This window comes from Mycteria americana, chromosome 1, assembly GCF_035582795.1.
Source record: "Mycteria americana isolate JAX WOST 10 ecotype Jacksonville Zoo and Gardens chromosome 1, USCA_MyAme_1.0, whole genome shotgun sequence".
NCBI lineage: Eukaryota > Metazoa > Chordata > Aves > Ciconiiformes > Ciconiidae > Mycteria > Mycteria americana.
Window position 1 is genome coordinate 1271759 of NC_134365.1, and position 22373 is coordinate 1294131.

A 22373-nucleotide genomic window follows, 5' to 3' on the forward strand; every position below is an offset into this window, starting at 1 on the left:
CGGCGGCCCGGTGGCCCGGTGGCCCGGCGGCACTGCCGGGGGGGCCGGGGGCGGGGGGCGGGGGGCGGGGGGGTGCCCCGGCGTGGGGCGGGAGGGGCGGGTACCTGGTTGGCGAAGAGCACCATGATGGTGTAGAGCCCGGCGCCGGGCGGGGTGTACTTCACCGTGAAGGTGTCGTTGTCGTTCTTGATGATGTCAAAGTCGATGTCGGCTTCCACCGGCCCCACCACGCCCGGGGCGCACTTGATCCCGATGCTGACGTCACCTGCGAGGTGGCCCCGAGACTCAGCGCCCTGTCACCCCTGGGGTGGCACCCGAGGGATGGGGTGGCACTGGGGGATGGTGGCACCGAGGGGTGGTGGCACCAAGGTGTGGTGGCACCGAGGGATGGTGGCACCGAGGAATGTGGTGGCACCAAGGGATGGTGGCACCAAGGCGTGGTGGCACCAAGGATGTGGTGGCACAGAGGGATGTGGTGGCACTGAGGGATGGTGGCACCAAGGGATGGGGTGACACCAAGGGATGGGGTGGGACCAAGGGATATGGTGGCACTGAGGGATGGTGGCACCGAGGGGTGGTGGCACCGAGGGGTGGGGTGGCACCAAGGGATGGGGTGGGACCAAGGGATGTGGTGGCACCGAGGGATGGTGGCACCAAGGGATGGTGGCACCAAGGGATGTGGTGGCACCGAGGGATGGTGGCACCAAGGGATGTGGTGGCACCGAGGGATGTGGTGGCACCAAGGGATGGTGGCACCGAGGGATGTGGTGGCACCAAGGAGGGACACGGGGCTGGACCACGGCCGTGGGGCTGGACCATGGACACGGGGTGCAGGCCCAGGGACGTGGGGTGCAGGACGTGGGGGTCCCGGCCACAGCGGGGCCCCCGTGGGTGCTGGGTGCCCCCCGTGGTGGGTGCCCACCCTGCCCGGCCTCGCTGCAGTCCACGGTGAAGTAGGTGGGCTCGTTGGCCTTCAGCCCCGTCTTCTCCACGCCCGGCCCGTAGACCTTCACCCTGCCGGGGTGGCTGCCCTCGCCCACGTTCACCTGCGGGCGCGGGGAGCGTCACCCGTGGGTGCCCGGGGCGCCGCGCACCCCTCCTCCTGCCTGGCACCCCACGGACCCTGTGCCCCACAGCCGGCACCCTTCTCCTCCTCCTGCCCGGCACCCCAGGGGGCTGGGACCCCCAACCCCTGCGCTGGCACCCCAGCACCCATGGGTCCCCTATCCCCACCCTGGCACCCCATAGGTCTAGGACCCCCATCTCCATCACCCATGGGACCCCCATCCCCACCCTGACACCCCAAGAGACCCCCATCCCCACCCCAGCACCCCATAGGTCTAGGACCCCCATCTCCATCACCCATGGGACCTCCAACCCCACCCTGGCACCCATGGGACCCCCATCCCCACCCCAGCACCCCATAAGTCTAGGACCCCCATCCCCATCACCCACGGGACCCCCGTGCCCACCCCATCACCCACGGGACCCCCATCCCCCTCTCCATCACCCATGGGACCCCCATCCCCACCCCAGCACCCCATAAGTCTAGGACCCCATCCCCATCACCCACGGGACCCCCGTGCCCACCCCATCACCCACGGGACTCCCATCCCCACCCTGGCACCCCACCCCTTTTCCCCAGCACCCCTGGGCCCCCCGTGGCACCCACGCGGAAGGGGCTGCGGGGGGTGGTGACGCCCCCCCAGGTGACGATGATGGTGTGCTTGATGGCCTTGGTGGGGACGTAGACGCAGTGGTAGGTGCCGTCCCCGTTGTCCTTCACCTTGATGTCGATGGGGAAGCCCTCGGCGTCCTGCGGGCACCAGGGAGGGGTGAGGGGACCCAGCGGCACCCAGTGGCACCCATCGGCACTCAATGGCACCCATCGGCACCCATCGGCATCCATCGGCTCTCAATGGCACCCAACGGCACCCATCGGCGCCCAATGGCACTCAATGACACCCATCGGCATCCATCAGCATCCATCGGCACTCAATGGCACCCAACGGCACCTGTCAGCACCCATCGGCACTCAACGGCACCCAACGGCACTCAATGGCACCCAACAGCACCCATCGGCACTCAGTGGCACCCAACAGAACCCAATGGCACTCAATGGCACCCATTGGCAACCAACGGCACCCATTGGCACTCAATGGCACTCAGTGGCACCTGATGGCACCCAAAGGCAACCAATGGCACCCATCGGTGCCCAGTGGCACTCAATGGCACCCATTGGCACCCATCAGTGCCCAATGGCACTCAGTGGCACTCAGTGGCACCCAACGACACCCAACGGCACTCAATGGCACCCATCGGCACCCATCAGCATCCATCAGCTCTCAATGGCACCCAACGGCACCCATCGGCACTCAATGGCATCCAATGGCACCTGACAGCACCCGTTGGCACTCAACGGCACCCAACAGCACCCATCGGTGCCCAACGGCACTCAATGGCACCCATTGGCACCCAATGACACTCAATGGCACCCATCGGCACCCATCAGCATCCATCGGCACTCAATGGCACCCAACGGCACCCATCGGCACCCAATGGCACTCAGTGACACCCATCGGCACTCAATGGCACCCAACGGCACCTGTCAGCACCCATCGGCACTCAACGGCACCCAACGGCACTCAATGGCACCCAACGGCACCCATCGGCACTCAGTGGCACCCAACAGAACCCAATGGCACCCATTGGCAACCAACGGCACCCATTGGCACTCAATGGCACTCAGTGGCACCTGATGGCACCCAAAGGCAACCAATGGCACCCATCGGTGCCCAGTGGCACTCAAGGGCACCCATTGGCACCCATCAGTGCCCAACGGCACTCAGTGGCACTCAGTGGCACCCAACGACACCCAACGGCACTCAATGGCACCCATCGGCACCCATCAGCATCCATCAGCTCTCAATGGCACCCAACGGCACCCATCGGCACTCAATGGCATCCAACGGCACCTGACAGCACCCGTCGGCACTCAACGGCACCCAACAGCACCCATCGGCGCCCAACGGCACTCAATGGCACCCATTGGCACCCAACGACACTCAATGGCACCCATTGGCACTCATTGGCACTCAACGGCACCCAACAGCACCCATTGGCGCCAAATGGCACTCAATGGCACCCATCGGCACCCAACGACACTCAATGGCACCCATCGGTGCCCAACGGCACCCATCGGCACCCAATGGCACCCAACGGTACCCAATGGCACCCAATGGCACTCATCAGCACCCAATGGCACCCAACGGCATTCAATGGCACCCAATGGCACGCAACGGCACCCATCGGCACCCATCGGCACCCTACCTGGGCGTAGAGCTTGAGGGGGCCCTTGCCGGCGCCGCGGGTGTCGATGGTGAACTCCGCCGGCCGCTCCACGATGCAGCCGGTGGGCTCCAGCCCCGGCCCGAAGGCCTTCACCTATGGGTGGGGGTGAGGGTGGGGCGTCAGGGCAGCACCCACGGAGGGGGTGGGGGAAGGGGGGCGATTGGGGGGGGGAGGGGGAGGGCAGGGAGAGCGGCGCAAAGATGGGGTGCAAAGATGGGGGGGGGGGTAGCACCCATGGGTGCAAAGATGGGGAGCAGCACCCATGGGTGCAGGGGTGCCCAGATGGGGAGCAGCGCCCATGGGTGCAAAGATGGGGAGCAGCACCCATGGGTGCAGGGGTGCCCAGATGGGGAGCAGCGCCCAGGGGTGCAAAGATGGGGAGCAGCACCCATGGGTGCAGGGGTGCCCAGATGGGGAGCAGCGCCCAGGGGTGCAAAGATGGGGGGCAGCACCCATGGGTGCAGGGGGTGCCCGGACAGGGAGCAGCACCCATGGGTGCGGGGGTGCCAACGCGAGCTGTGCCTGAGGACAAGGGAGAGCGGGAGCCACCGCACGGCAGCTGCTGGGTGTGGGGCAGAAGGGGGTGCTATGGGGCACAGCGGGGCACAGCAGTGTGCAATGGGGTGCAGCGGAGTGTTATGGGGGGCTATGGGGTGCAATGGGGCGCAGCAGGGTGTTATGGGGGGCTATGGGGCGCAATGGGGTGCAGCAGGGTGCTATGGGGCTCAGCGGGGCACAGTGGGGTGCAGTGGGGCGCTATGGGGTGCAATGGGGTGCTATGGGGCACAGTGGGGTGCAATGGGACGCAGTGGGGCACTATGGGGCACTATGGGGGGCAATGGGGCGCTATGGGGGGCTATGGGGTGCTATGGGGGGCTATGGGGCGCTATGGGGGGCAATGGGACACTATGGGGCGCTATGGGGTGCAGCAGGGTGCTATGGGGTGCAGCAGGGTGCTATGGGGCTCTATGGGGCGCAGCGGGGTGCTATGGGGCGCTATGGGGCGCTGTGGGGCGCTATGGGGGGCTACGGGGCGCAGCGGGGCGCAGGGGGGCGGCCGGCACCTTGTCGGGGCAGCAGTCGGGGGGCGCGGGGCGGACGCGGGCGATGAAGGGGCTGTCCCTGATGTCCTCGTCGTCGCAGACCACGTGCACGGCGTAGTCGCCCGGCTCCTGGGGCCAGTAGCGCACGTCGCAGGAGCCGTCCCCGCGGTCGTCGCACTCGATGCGGGCCTGCGAGGGGCCCTCGATGGAGAAGCCTGGGCGGGGGGCGGCGGCGGGTGACGCCGGCCGGCGGGGACCCCCGGCCTCCCCGGCACCGCCCCACGCCTCCCCGGGGCCGTGGCACCCCCCGTGTCCCCAGGGCCGTGTCCCCAGGGCAGTGGCACCCCCCCTGTCCCCACACCCGTGTCCCCAGGGCGGTGGCACCCCCCGTGTCCCCACGCCCGTGTCCCCAGGGTGGTGGCACCCCCCGTGTCCCCACGCCCGTGTCCCCATTGCAGTGGCACCCCCCGTGTCCCCACACCCATGTCCCCAGGGCAGTGGCACCCCCCGTGTCCCCACACCCGTGTCCCCATTGCAGTGGCACCCCCCGTGTCCCCAGACCCGTGTCCCCAGACCCGTGTCCCCAGGGCGGTGGCACCCCCCGTGTCCCCACACCCGTGTCCCCAGGGCCGTGGCACCCCCCGTGTCCCCACGCCCGTGTCCCCATTGCAGTGGCACCCCCCGTGTCCCCACGCCCGTGTCCCCAGGGCAGTGGCACCCCCCATGTCCCCACACCCGTGTCCCCATTGCAGTGGCACCCCCCGTGTCCCCACACCCGTGTCCCCATTGCAGTGGCACCCCCCGTGTCCCCACACCCGTGTCCCCATTGCAGTGGCACCCCCCCTGTCCCCACACCCGTGTCCCCAGGGCGGTGGCTCTCTGTCACAGCATCCCTGGGCCTGAGCCCATGGCCCCACTGCGGTGGCACCCAGCCCGTGCCCGTGTCCCCATGTCCCCAACGGTGTCACCCACTCCATTCCCACATCCCCACCATGGTGCCCCCCTGTGTGTGTCCCTCTGTCCCCCATGGCCCCCAGGGCCCCTGTGTCCCTGTGTCCCCGCATCCCCGTGTCCCCACATCCCCATGTCCCCATGTCCCCCCATCCCTGTGTCCCCTGTGTCCCCCATGTCCCTCTGTCCCCACATCCCTGTGTCCCTGTGTCCCCACATCCCTGTGTCCCCGTGTCCCCATGTCCCCATGTCCCTGTGTCCCCCTGTCCCCATGTCCCCACATCCCTGTGTCCCCCTGTCCCTGTGTCCCCATGTCCCCCTGTCCCCGTGACCCCATGTCCCTGTGTCCCCATGTCCCCTGTGTCCCCATGTCCCCTGTCCCTGTGTCCCCTGTGTCCCCTGTGTCCCTGTGTCCCCCCGTCCCTGTGTCCCCTGTGTCCCCCATGTCCCTCTGTCCCCACATCCCCGTGTCCCCATGTCCCCATGTCCCTGTGTCCCCTGTGTCCCCTGTGTCCCCATGTCCCCTGTGTCCCCGTGTCCCCGTGTCCCCGTGTCCCCGCGCCCCCGCGCCCCCGCGCCGCCGCTCACCCAGGGTCCCCACTTCGGTGCCGATGGCCTCCACCACGAAGTCGGCCGAGCGCCCGACCACGCCGCCCTCCAGCCCCGGCCCCCAGGCCCGGACCTTCTGCGCCCCCGCCGGGGCCCCCACCTGCACCTCGAAGGGGCTGCGGCCGCCGTCACCGCCCCGGCCCGCGCACGCCCGCGCACGCCCCTCGCACGCCCCTCGCACGCCCGCCCGCGCCCCTCGCACGCCCGCCCCTCGCACGCTTGCAGCTCACACGCCCCTCGCCCGCCCCCCCCCACCATCGCACACTGCACGCTGGTAGCTCGCACGCCCCTCGCGCCTATTGCACGCCCCTCGCACGCCCGCGCACGCCCACGCACGCCCGCTCACGCCCCTCGCCCGCCCCCCCCCCCACCCTCGCACACCGCACGCTCATAGCTCACACGCCCCTCACGCCTATTGCACGCCCCTCGCACGCCCGCGCACACCCACGAACAGCCCTTACACTCCCACGCGCGCTTGAAGCTCACACACCCCTCGTGCCTATTGCACGCCCCTCGCACACCTGCACACACCCACGCACGCCCGCTCACGCCCCTCGCACGCTTGCAGCTCGCACGCCCTTCGCGCCTATTGCACGCCCCTCGCCCGCCCCCCCTGCACCCTCGCACACCACATGCTCGTAGCTTGCACACCCCTCGCGCCTATTGCACGCCCCTCACACACCTGCACACGCCCACGCACGCCCACTCACACCCCTCGCACGCCCCCCCCACACCCCTCGCACGCCGCACGCTCGTAGCTCACACTCCCCTCGCGCCTATTGCACGCCCCTCGCACGCCTCCACACAACTGCGCACGCCCGCAAACACCCCTTACACACCCGTGCACGCTCGTAGCTCGCACGCCCCTCGTGCCTATTGCACGCCCCTCACACGCCCACGCACACCCGCGCACACCCGCGCACACCCGCACGCCCCTCACACACCCACGCACGCCCCTCACAAGCTGCACGCTTGCAGCTCGCACACCCCCTCACCTATCGCACGCCCCTCGCACGCCCCCCACGCCCTCCCTTCTACCTTGCACGCCCCTCGCACCCATTGCACGCCCCTCGCACACCCTCCACGTGCCTTGCACACCCCTCGCACACCCCCACACCTATCGCACGCCCCTCGCACGCTCCACACGCCCCTCCCTTGTACCTTGCACGCCCCTCGCACCCATTGCACGCCCCTCGCACACCCCCCACGTGCCTTGCACGCCCCTCGCACACCCCCCACGCCCTCCCCTCTACCCTGCACGCCCCTCCCACGCCCCCCCCACCCCTTGCACGCACCCACCCCCCCTCTTTGCACACCCCTTGCACACCCACACCCCGCCAGGCCGCCGGGGAAGGGGGGGTGTCCCACGGGGGGGGGGTGTCCCAGGGGTGGGGGGGGGGGTGTCCCACGGGGGGGGGGGTGGGCTGACCTGCGGGGGATGGCGTAGCCGCCCCAGGTGATGGCCACCTGGTACTTGCCGGGCACCGCGGGGTGGTACTGGCACTCGTAGACGCCGTCACCCGCGTCCCGCACCGTCACCGGCTCCTCCGTCCCCTCTGCGTGAAAAGGGGGGGGGGGGTCACATATAGGGGGACCCCCATATGGGACCCCCCCCCCATAGGCACCCGCTTCATTATGCAACCCCCCCCCCAACCTGTCCGTGGGGGCCCCACCCGTGGGCACCCCGGTGGGACCCCCCCCCCCATTAAGGACCCCCATGGGACCCCCCAACCGTGCCCCCCCCCACCTGATGGGGACCCCCATGGGGACCCCCCCCACCCATGGGCACCCCTATGGGACCCCCCAATCCCCCCCCACCCATAAGGACCCCCATGGGGACCCCCCCAATCATGGACACCCTTCCGTGGGGAGCCCCACCCATAAAGACCCCCATGGGACCCCCCAACCGTGCCCCCCTCCACCCGATGGGGACCCCCATGGGGCCCCCCCCACCCATGGGCACCCCTGTGGGACCCCCCAATCCCCCCCCCCTAAGGACCCCCATGGGGACCCCCCCCACCCATGGACACCCTTCCGTGGGGACCCCCATGGGCCCCCCCCCCACACGCACCCCCCTCCCCACGAGCGCCCCCAGCCCTGCCCCCCACTGCCCCCCCCACTCCTGCACCCTTGCACGCCCACCCGGGCACCCATCGTCTCCTTGCACACCCAGCTCCTCGCACCCATCACCCCCTTGCACACCCAGCTCCTTGCACACCCATCAGCTCCTTGCACACCCACCCGTGCACCCGTCATCTCCTTGCACACCCATCCCCTTGCACCCGTCATCTCCTTGCACACCCACCCATGCACCCGTCATCTCCTTGCACACCCATCTCCTTGCACACCCACCCATGCACCCATCACCTCCTTGCACACCCATCTCCTTGCACACCCATCTCCTTGCACATCCATCCCCTTGCACCCATCATCTCCTTGCACACCCATCATCTCCTTGCACACCCATCATCTCCTTGCACCCATCTCCTTGCACACCCATCTCCTTGCACACCCATCATCTCCTTGCACACCCCCCCGTGCACCCATCATCTCTCCTTGCACATCCATCTCCTTGCACCCATCATCTCCCTGCACACCCATCACCTCCTTGCACCCATCTCCTTGCACACCCATCATCTCCTTGCACACCCCCCCGTGCACCCATCATCTCTCCTTGCACACCCATCTCCTTGCACCCACCGTGTCCTTGCCTCCCCCTTCCCCCGCCGCCCCTCCCCTTCCCCCCCTTTGCTCCCCCCCGTGCCCCCCCCTTGCACACCCCTTGCACACTCACTGGGCCCCTTGACGAGCACCCGCAGGTCCCCGGTGCCGGCGCCCTTGGTCAGCACCCTGAAGTCGGCCGCCTCCTGCACCCGCACGCCCTTGGGCTGCAGCCCCCGGCCCGTGGCCCGGCACGCCGAGGGGTTGCACGCTGCCGCGGCACGCGTGGCACGCTCAGCGCCCGGCGCCACCGGCACCCGTGGGTGCTGGGGGTGCCGGGCTGGGGGGGGGGGGGGACACGGGGACACGGACACCCCCCAGGGAAGGGCTCGTGGGCAGCGCTGGGGACGTGGGGTGGGGGCAGAGGGGGGACGTGGGGACACGGGGGTGCCCGGGGGTCCCCAGGGGTGTAAGGGAGCCATGGGGACACCCTGGGGACACCCTGGGGACATAAGGGACCCATGGGGGACACCCTGGGGACACCCTGGGGACAGAGGGGTGCCCTGGGGACACCCTGGGGACATAAGGGACCCATGGGGACACCCTGGGGACACCCTGGGGACACCCTGGGGACATAAAGGACCCATGGGGACATCCTGGGGACACCCTGGGGACAGAGGGGTGCCCTGGGGACACCCTGGGGACATAAGGGACCCATGGGGGACACCCTGGGGACGTCCTGGGGACATAAGGCACCCATGGGGACACCCTGGGGACACCCTGGGGACATAAAGGACCCATGGGGACACCCTGGGGACACCCTGGGGACAGAGGGGTGCCCTGGGGACACCCTGGGGACATAAGGGACCCATGGGGACATCCTGGGGACACCCTGGAGACATAAGGGACCCATGGAGACACCCTGGGGACACCCTGGGGACACCCTGGAGACATAAGGGACCCATGGGGACACCCTGGGACCGATGGGCATCACAGGGACACCCTGGGGACACAGGGGTGCCACGGGGTCCCCAGGAGCATAAGGGTGCCATGGGGCCACCAGGGCCACTGATGGGTGTCATGGGGCCACCAGGGTCACCGATGGGTGCCATGGGGCCACGGTGGGGACCTCACCTTCGGCGACGTTGACGGTGAAGGGGCTCTTGGGGATCTGGGCGCCGGCGTAGGTGACGCAGACGGTGTGTGGCCCCTCCAGCACGGGCCGGTAGGTGCAGCGGTAGATGTTGTCCCCTTTGTCCTCCAGCATCACCTCCACCGTGTCCCTCCGGCCCTGGGGGTCCACGATCACCACCCCCACGTCGCCCGGGCCGGCCCCTGCCACCGCAAGGACACGGGCTCAGTGCCACCAGGCCGCGCCACGGACATGGCACCACGAGGACGTGGCCCAAGTGCCACCCGGCCATGGATGGCCATGCCTCCACGAGGACGTGGTCCAAGTGCCACCAGGCCATGCCATGGCCATGCCACCACGAGGACGTGGTCCAAGTGCCACCAGGCCATGCCATGGCCATGCCACCACGAGGACGTGGTCCAAGTGCCACCCAGTCATGCCATGGCCATGCCACCATGAGGACGTGCCCCAGAGCCACCTGCCATGCCGTGGCCATGCCACCACGAGGATGTGGTCCAAGTGCCACCTGACCATGCCATGGCCATGCCACCACGAGGACGTGGTCCAAGTGCCACCCAGTCATGCCATGGCCATGCCACCATGAGGACGTGCCCCAGAGCCACCTGCCATGCCGTGGCCATGCCACCACGAGGATGTGGTCCAAGTGCCACCCGGCCGTGCCATGGCCATGCCACCACGAGGATGTGGTCCAGAGCCACCTGCCATGCCGTGGCCATGCCACCACGAGGACGTGGTCCAAGTGCCACCCGGCCATGCCATGGCCATGCCACCACAAGGACGTGGTCCAAGTGCCACCCAGTCATGCCATGGCCATGCCACCACGAGGACGTGGTCCAAGTGCCACCTGACCATGCCATGGACATGGCACCATGAGGACGTGGTCCAAGTGCCACCAGGCCATGCCATGGCCATGCCACCACGAGGATGTGCCCCAGAGCCACCTGCCATGCCATGGCCACGCCACCACGAGGACACAGTCTCAGTGTCACCCGGCCATGCCACCATGAGAACGTGCCACCAGAGCCACCCAGCCGTGCCATGGCCATGTCACCAGGAGGATGTGGCCCCAGAGCCATGAGGCCATGCCGTGGCTATGCCACACCTCAGTGTCCCCTGGGCCAGGTCACAGCAAGGACGTGACCCCAGTGCCACCAGGCCATGACACGGTGAGGACCATCCAGCCAAGCCATGGCAAGGACACGGGCTCAGTGCCACCCAGCCGCGTCATTGCTGTGCCACCACAAGGACACGATGCCAGTGCCACCTGGCCACGCCATGGCCATGCTACTACGATGACATAGTCTCAGTGCCACCAGGCCACACCATCGTGAGGACACAGCCCCCGAGCCACCAGGCCATCCCATGGCCATGGCACGAGGAGGACGCGGTCTCAGTGCCACCCAGCCGTGCCATGGCCACGCCACCATGAGAAGATGGCCCCAGAGCCATCGGGCCACGCCACGGCTGTGCCACCATGAGGACACGGTCCCAGTGCCACCCAGTCATGCCATGGCCATGCCACCATGAGGATGTGGCCCCAGAGCCACCAGACCATCCCATGGCCGTGGCACGAGAAGGAAACGGTCTCAGTGCCACCCGACCGTGCCATGGCCATGGCATAAGAAGGACACGGTCTCAGTGCCACCCAGCCATGCCATGGCCTTGCCACCATGAGAACACGGCCTCAGAGCCACCAGGCCATCCCATGGCCATGGCACGAGAAGGACACGGTCTCAGTGCCACCCGACCGTTCCATGGCCATGCCACCATGAGAACAAGCACCAGAGCCACCAGACCATCCCATGGCCATGCCACCATGAGGACACGGCCCCAGAGCCACCCGACCGTGCCATGGCCACGCCACCATGAGGACATGGCCCTAGAGCCACAAGCCCATCTCATGGCCATGCCACCATGAGAACATGGCCCCAGAGCCATTGTGCCACGCCATGGCCGTGCCACCATGAGGACACGGCCCCAGAGCCGCCCAACTGTGCCATGGCCATGCCACCATGAGGACATGGCCCTAGAGCCACAAGGCCATCTCATGGCCATGCCACCATGAGGACATGGCCCCAGAGCCATCGTGCCATGCCATGGCCACACCAACATGAGGACACGGCCCCAGACCCATCGTGCCACGCCATGGCCATGCCACCACAAGAACATGGCCCCAGAGCCACCAGACCATCCCACAGCCACGCCACCATGAGGACATGGCCCTAGAGCCACAAGCCCATCTCATGGCCATGCCACCATGAGGACATGGCCCCAGAGCCATCGTGCCACGCCACGGCCACGCCACCATGAGGACCCGGCCCCAGAGCCATCGTGCCACGCCATGGCCATGCCACCACAAGAACATGGCCCCAGAGCCACCAGACCATCCCACAGCCACGCCCATGAGGACATGGCCCTAGAGCCACAAGCCCATCTCATGGCCATGCCACCATGAGAACATGGCCCCAGAGCCGTCGTGCCACGCCATGGCCGTGCCACCATGAAGACATGGCCCCAGAGCCACCAGACCATCCCATGGCCATGCCACCATGAGGACACGGCCCTAGAGCCACAAGGCCATCTCATGGCCATGCCACCATGAGGACATGGCCCTAGAGCCACAAGCCCATCTCATGGCCATGCCACCATGAGAACATGGCCCCAGAGCCATCGTGCCACGCCATGGCTGTGCCACCATGAAGACATGGCCCCAGAGCCACCAGACCATCCCATGGCCATGCCACCATGAGGACACGGCCCTAGAGCCACAAGGCCATCTCATGGCCATGCCACCATGAGGCCTCAGAGGCCCCGACCATGCCATGGCCATGCCACCGTGAGAACATGGCCCCAGAGCCATTGTGCCACGCCATGGCCACGCCACCATGAGGACACAGCCCCAGAGCCATCGTGCCACGCCATGGCCACGCCACCATGAGGACGTGGCACCAGAGCCACCAGACCATCCCATGGCCACGCCACCATGAGGACACGGCCTCGATGCCGCTCAGCACCACCACGGCCATGCCACACCTGAGTGCCACCGGCCCACGCCACGTCCCCATACCTCCCCGGGGCAGCGACCCCCCCGCCCCGTGCGCGGTGGCCACCAGAGCCCACCTGCGGTGTAGATGTCGAAGTAGGTGGGCTTGTTGGCCACGTTGCCAACGGGCTCCAGGCCGGGGCCGCGCGCCGTCACCTTGCTGGCGTCCCCCAGGGCCATGCCCACGTTGACGCCGAAGGGGCTCTTGTCGATGTTCTGCCCCGCAAACAGCACCGTCACCTGCGGGACGCGGGGGGGGGTCAGGGGTGGCCGAGTGTCCCCCCGCCACCGCCCCGGGGCACCCGGCACCCCGGTCACCCCCCACCCAGGGGACGCCTCGCAGGGGACGCCTCGGGGACCCCCGGTGCGATACCGCTGGGGACCCTAATGGGACATCCCTTGGGGATCCTCACGGGGACACCACCCCCCTCCCTTTTGGGGACCCCCAGCACCCCTCCGTGGGGGGGCACGCACCCACCCCACCCCACCCCCCAAAACACGGGGGTGGGGGGGTGCTGCGGGTGCTCACCTTGTGCAGCCCCCCGACCTTGGGCACGTAGGTGACGCTGTACGTCCGCTTCTTGTCGTTGTTGGGGACCACCTTGGCCTGCGGAGAGGACAACCCCCCCCCCCCAAAAAAAATAGAGGGTGGGTGGGAGGGGGTGACACAGAGCTGGGGACCACCACCCCCCAGCCCCACGAGAGGGGTGGCGGGGGGACGCAGGGGTGCGGGTGCCCCCCCTACCTCCTCGGTGTGTCCCTCGGGGTCCTCCACGTAGACCAGGACCTCGCCCACCCCCGCCTCGAGGGTCTCCACCGTGAACTGCGCCGGCTTCAGCACCACGTTCCCCTGGGGCTCGATGCCTGCGGGGGGCCCCGGGGGGGGTCAGGGTGCCCCCCACCCACCCAGCACCCCGTGGCGGGCGCACCCACAGCCTGGGATCCCCCTCGGCCCCCCCCCCCAGCTTGGGACCTCCAGGTGGCCCTTGGAGGTGGCAGGGGACCCCTGGGGACCCCCAGGTCGGGGGGGAGGGGGACACTCTGGGGGTCAAGGGGGGTCCCTGGGCATGGGGGGGGGGGACACACCCTGGGGTTGGGGGGGACCTGTGGGTCACCCTCAGGGGCTGATGTCCCCTGTCACCCCAGGGCACCCCTGTGCCTGGTCACTGTGTCACCCCGTGTCCCCTCCCCATGCCACTCCTGGCCGTGGTGTCCCCCCGTGTCCCCCCATGCCACCCCTGTGCCTGGCCACGGTGTCCCCCTGTGCCTGGCTGTGGTGTCCCCCCATGTCCCCCCGTGTCCCCTCCCCATGCCATTCCTGGCTGTGGTGTCCCCCCGTGTCCCCTCATGTCCCCCCATGCTACCCCTGTGCCTGACCATGCTGTCCCCCCATGTCCCCTCATGTCTCCCTGTGTCCCCCTGTGTCACCCCTGTGCCTGGCCATGGTGTCCCCCTTGTGCCTGGCCGTGGTGTCCCCCCGTGTCACCTCTGTGCCTGGCCATGCTGTCCCCCTTGTGCCTGGCCATGGTGTCCCCCCGTGTCCCCCTGTGTCACCCCTGTGCCCGGCCATGCTGTCCCCCCGTATCCCCCCGTGTCCCCCCATGCCATCCCTGTGCCTGGCTGTGGTGTCCCCCCGTGTCCCCCTGTGTCCCCCCATGCCACCCCTGTGCCTGGCTGTGGTGTCCCCCCGTGTCCCCCTGTGTCCCCCCATGCCACCCCTGTGCCCGGCCATGCTGTCCCCCTTGTGCCTGGCTGTGGTGTCCCCCCGTGTCCCCCTTGTGCCTGGCCATGCTGTCCCCCCGTGTCCCCCCGTGTCCCCCTGTGCCACCCCTGTGCCTGACCATGGTGTCCCCCCATGTCCCCCCGTGTCGCCCCATGCCACCCCTGTGCCTGGCCGTGGTGTCCCCCCGTGTCCCCTTGTGCCTGGCCGTGGTGTCCCCCCTGTGCCCGGCCGTGGCGTCCCCCCGTGTCCCCATGTCCCGTACCGGGCCCGTAGGCGCGGGCGCGGGCGGGCTGGGGCTGGCGGGCGCGCAGGGGGGCCCCCGGCTTCAGCTTGGCCTTGGGGAACTGGGAGAGGTAGGTCATCACCGAGTGCTCGTCCACGTTGGGGTCCACGATCTCCTCGGGGGCGATCACCTGGGGACGGCGACGGGGACCCCACGCCCGTCAGCCCCTCCTGCCGCCCCCCCGCCCGCCCCCCCGGGGGAGCCCCCGCGCCCCCCTGCCCTGCCCCCCACCCGGGGTCCCCTCCGTGCCCAGGGACCCCCCTGCACCCCTAGAGACACCCCCCCCCATGCCCAGGGACACCCTGGGGACCCCCCTGCACCCCCGGGGTCTCCCCCATGCCCAGGGAGCCCCCTGCACCCCTAGAGACACCCTGGGGACCCCCCTGCACCCCCGGGGTCCCTCCATGCCCAGGGACCCCCCTGCACCCCTAGAGACACCCCCCCCATGCCCAGGGACACCCTGGGGACCCCCCTGCACCCCCGGGGTCTCCCCCATGCCCAGGGAGCCCCCCAGGGACCCCCTAAACCCCCAGGGACCCCCTAAACCCCTAGAGACACCCCCCTCATGCCCAGGGACATCCTGGGGGCCCCCCTGCACCCCCGGGGTCTCCCCCATGCCCAGGGAGCCCCCCAGGGACCCCCTAAACCCCTAGAGACACCCCCCCATGCCCAGGGACACCCTGGGGACCCCCCTGCACCCCCCCCCCCGATGGGACTCGCTGGCACCCCAAATCCCTGCCCACGTGCCCCCCCATCAGCTGTGCCGTGGGCACGCCGGCCCCCCCCAGCGCTCCCAGTGCTCCCAGTGCTCCCAGTACCTGGGGGACGCCCAGCCAGTCGTCCGCCTGCTGCATGGCCTCCCGGGCGTTCTGCACCGGCTGGTTGGGGTCCCAGTTCTCCCAGTCCGGGCACAGGCCTGGCACGGGGGAGGGGGGACGGGCACCCCCAGAGGGGTCAGCACCCCCCTGCCCGCCCCCGGCCCGGGGCTCCGCCCCCAGAGCCGCCCAGTGCCCCCCAGTGCCCCCCAGTCCCTCCCAGTGCCCCCAGTGCCGTCCCTCACCGGGTGCACAGTTGTCCACCAGTGTCCCCAGTCCCATAGCGTCCCCAGTGCCCCCCAGTGCCCCCAATCCCCATAGTGTCCCCAGTGTCCCCAATCGCCCCAGTCCCCCCAGTGCTCCCAGCGCTCCCAGTGCTCACCGGGCGCGCAGTTGTCCACCAGCGCGCCCAGCGCCCCCAATCCCATAGTGTCCCCAGTCTCCCCAGTGTCCCCAGTCCCCCCAGTCCCCCCAGTGCTCCCAGTCCCTCCCAGCGCTCACCAGGCGCGCAGTTGTCCACCAGCGCGCCCAGCGGCCCCAGTCCCATAGTGTCCCCAGTCTCCCCAGTGCCCATAGTGTCCCCAGTCTCCCCAGTATCTCCAATCCCCCCCGTGTCCCCAGTCCCTCCCAGTCCCTCCCAGCGCTCACCGGGCGCGCAGTTGTCCACCAGCGCGCCCAGCGCCCCCAATCCCATAGTGTTCCCAGTGTCCCCAGTGCCCCCAATCCCCATAGTGTCCCCAGTGTCCCCAGTCCCCCCAGTCCCCCCAGTCCCCCCAGTGCTCCCAGTCCCTCCCAGTGCTCCCAGTGCTCCCAGCGCTCACCGGGCGCGCAGTTGTCCACCAGCGCGCCCAGCGCCCCCAATCCCATAGTGTCCCCAGTGTCCCCAGTGTCCCCAGTGCCCATAGTGTCCCCAGTCTCCCCAGTATCTCCAATCCCCCCCGTGTCCCCAGTCCCTCCCAGTCCCTCCCAGTCCCTCCCAGTGCTCCCAGCGCTCACCAGGCGTGCAGTTGTCCACCAGCGCGCCCAGCGCCCCCAATCCCATAGTGTCCCCAGTCTCCCCAGTGTCCCCAGTGCCCCCAATCCCCATAGTGTCCCCAGTCCCCCCAGTCCCCCCAGTGCTCCCAGTCCCTCCCAGTGCTCCCAGCGCTCCCAGCGCTCACCAGGCGCGCAGTTGTCCACCAGCGCGCCCAGCGCCCCCAGTCCCATAGTGTCCCCAGAGTCCCCAGTGTCCCCAGTGCCCCCAATCCCCATAGTGTCCCCAGTCCCCCCAGTCCCCCCAGTGCTCCCAGTCCCTCCCAGTGCTCCCAGCGCTCCCAGCGCTCACCAGGCGCGCAGTTGTCCACCAGCGCGCCCAGCGCCCCCAGTCCCATAGTGTCCCCAGTGTCCCCAGTGCCCATAGTGTCCCCAATCCCCATAGTGTCCCCAATCCCCCCAGTCCCCCCAGTGCTCCCAGTCCCTCCCAGTCCCTCCCAGTGCTCCCAGCGCTCACCGGGCGCGCAGTTGTCCACCAGCGCGCCCAGCGCCCCCAGTCCCATAGTGTCCCCAGAGTCCCCAGTGTCCCCAGTGCCCCCAATCCCCATAGTGTCCCCAGTCCCCCCAGTCCCCCCAGTCCCCCCAGTGCTCCCAGTCCCTCCCAGTGCTCCCAGTCCCTCCCAGCGCTCACCAGGCGCGCAGTTGTCCACCAGCGCGCCCAGCGCCTTGCCGTCCTGCCAGTCCTTGCTGAAGTTGGTGATGGGCAGCTGGGGCACCTTGTTCTGGATCCAGCCCAGCAGGCGCTGCTTGGGCGTCTGCCGGCGGCCTTCCTCCTCCTCCTCCTCCTCCCAGACCGGCATGGAGATGGAGTAGTGCAGGATCAGCGTCCACACCAGCCCCAGGATCAGCTTCAGGTTCCCGTCCACGATGGCCTTGCTGTCTGCGGGGACGCCGGCACCTCGGGGACGCCGCCCGGGGGTCCCCGCCACCCCCGCTGCCCGGGGCGTCCCGGGGGGCCCCGACACCCCCCCGCGGCCTGGGGACACGCGGGGGACACACGGGGGTCCCCGACACCCCCCACAGCCTGGGGACACGCGGGGGACACACAGGGGTCCCGGCCACCCCAACAGCCTGGGGACACACGGGGGTCCCCGACACCCCCCACAGGCTGGGGACACCTCAGGGGACACACAGGGGTCCTGCCACCCCAACAGCCTTGGGGACACGTGGGGGTCCCCGACACCCCCCACAGCCTGGGGACACGTCAGGGGACACACAGGGGTCCCGGCCACCCCGACACCAGCCCGGGGACACACAGGGGTCCTGCCACCCCGACAGCCTTGGGGACACACGGGGGTCCCCGACACCCCCCGCAGCCTGGGGACACCTCAGGGGACGCACAGGGGTCCCCGACACCTCCACAGCCTGGGGACACATGGGGGACACACGGGGGTCCCCGACACCCTGACAGCCTGGGGACACACGGGGGTCCCTGCCACCTCCACAGCCTGGGGACACATGGGGGACACACGGGGGTCCCCGACACCCTGACAGCCTGGGGACACACGGGGGTCCCTGCCACCTCCACAGCCTGGGGACACATGGGGGACACACGGGGGTCCCCGACACCCTGACAGCCTGGGGACACACGGGGGTCCCTGCCACCTCCACAGCCTAGGGACACATGGGGGACACACAGGGGTCCCCAACACCCCCCCCACAGCCTGAGGACACCTCAGGGGACACACGGGGGTCCCCAATCCCCCCCCTCCAGCCTGGGGACACGCGGGGGTCCCCGACACCCCCCACAGGCTGGGGACACCTCAGGGGACACGCGGGGGTCCCTGCCACCCCGACAGCCTGGGGACACACGGGGGACAAACGGGGGTCCCCGACACCCCCGGGACACCCCAACACCCCCCGGCACCGTCACCCCTGTCCCCCCACAGCACCCAGCTGCCGCACCCCGGCCCCCGGGGGACCCCGGCTGGGGGAGCAGCACCCCCCGCACCCCCCCCACGGGGCAGGGCCTGGGGGGGACCCTGACAGCACCCTGGGGGTCCCCGCCCCCCCCCCCCAGCACCCTGGGGTGACCCCATCTGAGCACCCTGGGGGTCCCCGCCCCCCCGGCACCCTGGGGGTCCCTGGCCCTGGGTGGGGGGCGGGGGGGGAGCGCCGGGCCGGGGGAAACTGAGGCAGGGGGGGGCGGCTGGGGGGGGGGGAGGGGCAGGGAGGCCCCAGGCATGCCGGCCCCTCCCCCACCGCCCCGCAGAGAGGACCCAGGCGTGCCGGCCCCTCCCCCTCCCCCCCCCCTCCCCCCCCCCCCGAGCGATCGTGTTTCGGGGAGGAAATGGGCTGCAGATGTGGCCGGGACCCCCCCCCCATTGCGGGGGCCTCGGGGGGGGGAACATGTGGGGGGGGGCACCCAACATCTGGGGGGGCACCCAATATCGGGGGGGGGCACCCAACATATGGGGGGGGGAACCCAATATCGGGGGGGGGGTGAGACCCCGGGGGGGTGACACTGGGGGTGCGCAGGGATGCTCAGCTCCCCCCCCCCCCCCGCACCCACCGCGTCTGGGTGTGCAAGGGGGGGGTGTGCACGAGTGAGTGTGCAAGGGGGGGGGTGCGACCCCCCCCCCCCCCCCCCGGTGCAAGGCACGCGGGCTCCGCGCGGGGCGGGGCGTGCAAGGCCGGCGGGGAAGGGGGTGAGCGTGCAAGCGGGCGTGCAAGGGGCGCGTGTGGCAGGGTGAGCGTGCAAGGCACGCGTGCAAGGGGGGGCACCCTCCAGCTGCCGGGGTGGCGGGGGGGTGGCGGGGCCTCGTGCGAGGGGCGAGCGTGCAAGGGGCGAGCGTGCAAGGGGCGAGCGTGCAAGGGTGTGAGTGTGCAAGGGTGTGAGCGTGCGCGCACTGGCACGCGGCCCCCGAGCCAAGAGTGAGCTCAGCGCAGCCGCCGCCCCCTCGCACGCCCGCGGCCTCTCGCACGCCGCGGCCTCGCACGGGGACCGGACCCCCAGCGGCCCCTTGCACGCTCGCACGCGCGACCCCCGAGCGGCCCCACGCCGAGCCCCCGGCACGGGGGTCAGACCCACGGCGCGGCTCTTGCACGCTCAGCCCCCGCTCCCGTTCCGCCATTGCTCTTGCACGCTCGGCCCGTTCCCGCTCGGCCGTCGCTCCGACCCTTGCACACTCGTCCCCGATTCCCATTCATCCACCAGCCCTGCTCTTGCACGCTCGTCGCTCCTTCCTTGTCCGCCACCCCCGCCCTTGCACACTCATCCTCGGCCCTGTCCCCGCTTGTCCACCGCTCCTCCCCTCGCACGCTCATCCCGAGCCCCGCTCCCACTCCTCCATCACCCCCGCCCTTGCACACTCATTGCTCACCCCCACTCCTCCATCACCCCCGCCCTTGCACACTCATTGCTCACCCCCACTCCTCCATCACCTCCGTCCTCGCACACTCATTGCTCACCCCCACTCCTCCATCACCCCCGCCCTTGCACACTCATTGCTCACCCCCACTCCTCCATCACCTCCGTCCTCGCACACTCATTGCTCACCCCCACTCCTCCATCACCCCCGCCCTTGCACACTCATCCCTTCCCACTCCACCGTCACCCCACCCTTGCACGCTCACTCCCCATTCTCACTTGCCCATCAGTCTTGCCCTTGCACACTCGTCCCAAGCCTCATCCCCGCTCCTCCATCACCTCCACCCTCGCACACTCATCCCTTCCCACTCCTCCCTCACCCCTGCCCTTGCACGCTCACTCCCCATTCTCATCTGTCCATGACCTCCACCCTCGCACACTCACCCCCCACTCCTCCATCACCCTGGCCCTTGCACGCTCACTCCCCATTCTCGTTTGTGCACCACCCCCACCTTTGCACGCTCATCCCAAGCCTCACCCCCACTCCTCCGTCACCTCCACCCTCGCACACTCATCCCTTCCCACTCCTCTGCCCTTGCACGCTCACTCCCCATTCTCACTTGAGCGAGCCACAAGTGCGAGGGCACTTGAGCGAGCCCTCGCACGCTCACCCCCCACTCCTCCGTCCCCCCACCCTCGCACGCTCACCCCCCATTCTCACTTGCCCATCACTCCCGTCTTTGCACGCTCACCCCCCGCTCCTCCATCACCTCCACCCTCGCACACTCATCCCTTCCCATTCCTCAGCCCTTGCACGCTCACCCCCCATTCTCACTTGCCCATCACCCCCGCCCTCGCACGCTCATCCCAAGCCTCACCCCCGCTCCTCCACCCCCCCGCCCTCGCACACCCCCCCCCTTGCACGCCCGCCGCTGCCCGTGGCTCACCGATGGACACCAGCTTGATGTGCTCCCGCTCCAGGAACTCCAGGGCCACCGAGACGTTCTCCAGCTTCATCTGGCGGAAGTTGGGGCGCGGGTGGTACTTGCGCCCCATCTTCTTCTGGCTGAGGACCTCCAGCAGGGCGATGAGGCGCAGGCCGTCGCTCAGGTCCCGCTGCAGGTCCCCGATGCGCTTGTGGACACACTTGAGGTGCTCGTTGCACCAGCGGGTGAAGGTGTTCTGCTGGATCTTCTTCCAGGGAGCGTCCTCCGCCAGGTCCTTCTCGGTGGCCGGGAGCTCCTCCGGTTCCTCGCCCGGTTGCGTCTCGTAGGTGGAATTCATGGTGGTGGGTGCTGGTGGTGGTGGTGGGTGCTGGTGGTGGGTGCTGGTGGTGGTGGGTTCCTGCTAGAGGGGGCTGTAGACCAGGCTGGGGGTCGGTGTCCTGGCTTGGGGTGCTGGGTCACCCCTGGTGTCCTCAATAAGGGTCCCGGGTGGGTGTTGGGGGTCCTGGGTGGGTGTTGAGGGTCCTGGGTGGGGGTCCTGGGTGGGTGGTGGGGGTCCTGGGTTAGTGCCGGTGTCCTGGGTGGGGGTCCCAAGTCAGTCCCGGTGTCCTGAAGGTGTCCCGGGTGGGGGTCCTGGGTGGGTGTTGGGGTCCCGGGTGGGGGTCCTGGGTCAATGTGGGGGCCCGGGGTGGGGTCCCGGTTCCCGGTGACAATGCCGGTGCTGGGGGACGGTGTCCTGGGTCAGTCCCGGTGTCCCGGGTGGGGGTCCCGGCTCGGTCCCGGTGTCCGGTACAGTGTCCTGGTTCCCGGCGTCAGCCCCGGTGCCGGGGGCTGGTGTCCTGGATCAATCCCGGTGCAAGTTCCCGGTGCCGGTTCGCGGTTCCCGGTGCCGATTCCCGGGGTCGGTTCCCGGTTCCCGGCGGGGAGCGGGGTCGGGGCGGGTTCCCGGTGCCGGTTCCCGGTTGCCGGTGCTGTTCCCGGGGTCGCTTCCCGGTGGGCAGCGGGGTCCGGGTGGGTTCCCGGTGCCGGTTCCCGGTTGCCGGTGCCGGTTCTCCCGGTGGGCAGCGGGGTCCGGGCGGGTTCCCGGTGCCGGTTCCCGGTTCCCGGTGCCTTTCCCGGAGCGGAGCGGCGGTTCCCGGTGGGCAGCGGGGTCCGGGCGGGTTCCCGAGGTCGGTTCCCGAGGTCGGTTCCCGGTTCCCGGGGCGGAGCGGGCTCCGGAGCGGGCTCCGGGGGGTTCCCGGTGCCGGGGGCGGCGGGCGGCGAGTGGCGGCTCCGGGGGCGGCGGCGGCTTTAAGCGCTGCCCCGGCCCGGCCCGGCCCGCCCCGCCACGGCCCCGCTGTCACGGGTGGGCCGGGCCGGGGGGGGGCCCTGACCGCAGCCGCTATTTATAGCCCCGACGGCGCGGCCACCGCGCCCCGGCACCCCCGAAACCCCGGCGCCGGCACCCCCCGCCCC

At 69.9% G+C, this 22373-nt stretch overlaps 1 protein-coding gene across 1 annotated transcript in view; it reads right to left on the reverse strand.

Annotated features, from left to right (window-relative positions):
- Positions 1-21896, reverse strand: part of FLNC (filamin C) — a 50944-nt gene extending 29048 nt beyond the window's left edge. Inside the window, 16 exon segments of the mRNA XM_075491517.1 lie at positions 105-265; positions 923-1046; positions 1673-1816; positions 3331-3444; positions 4416-4609; positions 5934-6070; positions 7384-7510; positions 8749-8886; positions 9750-9950; positions 12889-13051; positions 13341-13418; positions 13557-13675; positions 14797-14947; positions 15636-15733; positions 17296-17544; positions 20922-21896. Coding sequence (XP_075347632.1) covers positions 105-265; positions 923-1046; positions 1673-1816; positions 3331-3444; positions 4416-4609; positions 5934-6070; positions 7384-7510; positions 8749-8886; positions 9750-9950; positions 12889-13051; positions 13341-13418; positions 13557-13675; positions 14797-14947; positions 15636-15733; positions 17296-17544; positions 20922-21258 — 2535 coding nt within the window. The 5' untranslated portion in view covers positions 21259-21896.
- Between the last annotated feature and the right edge of the window lie 477 nt (positions 21897-22373).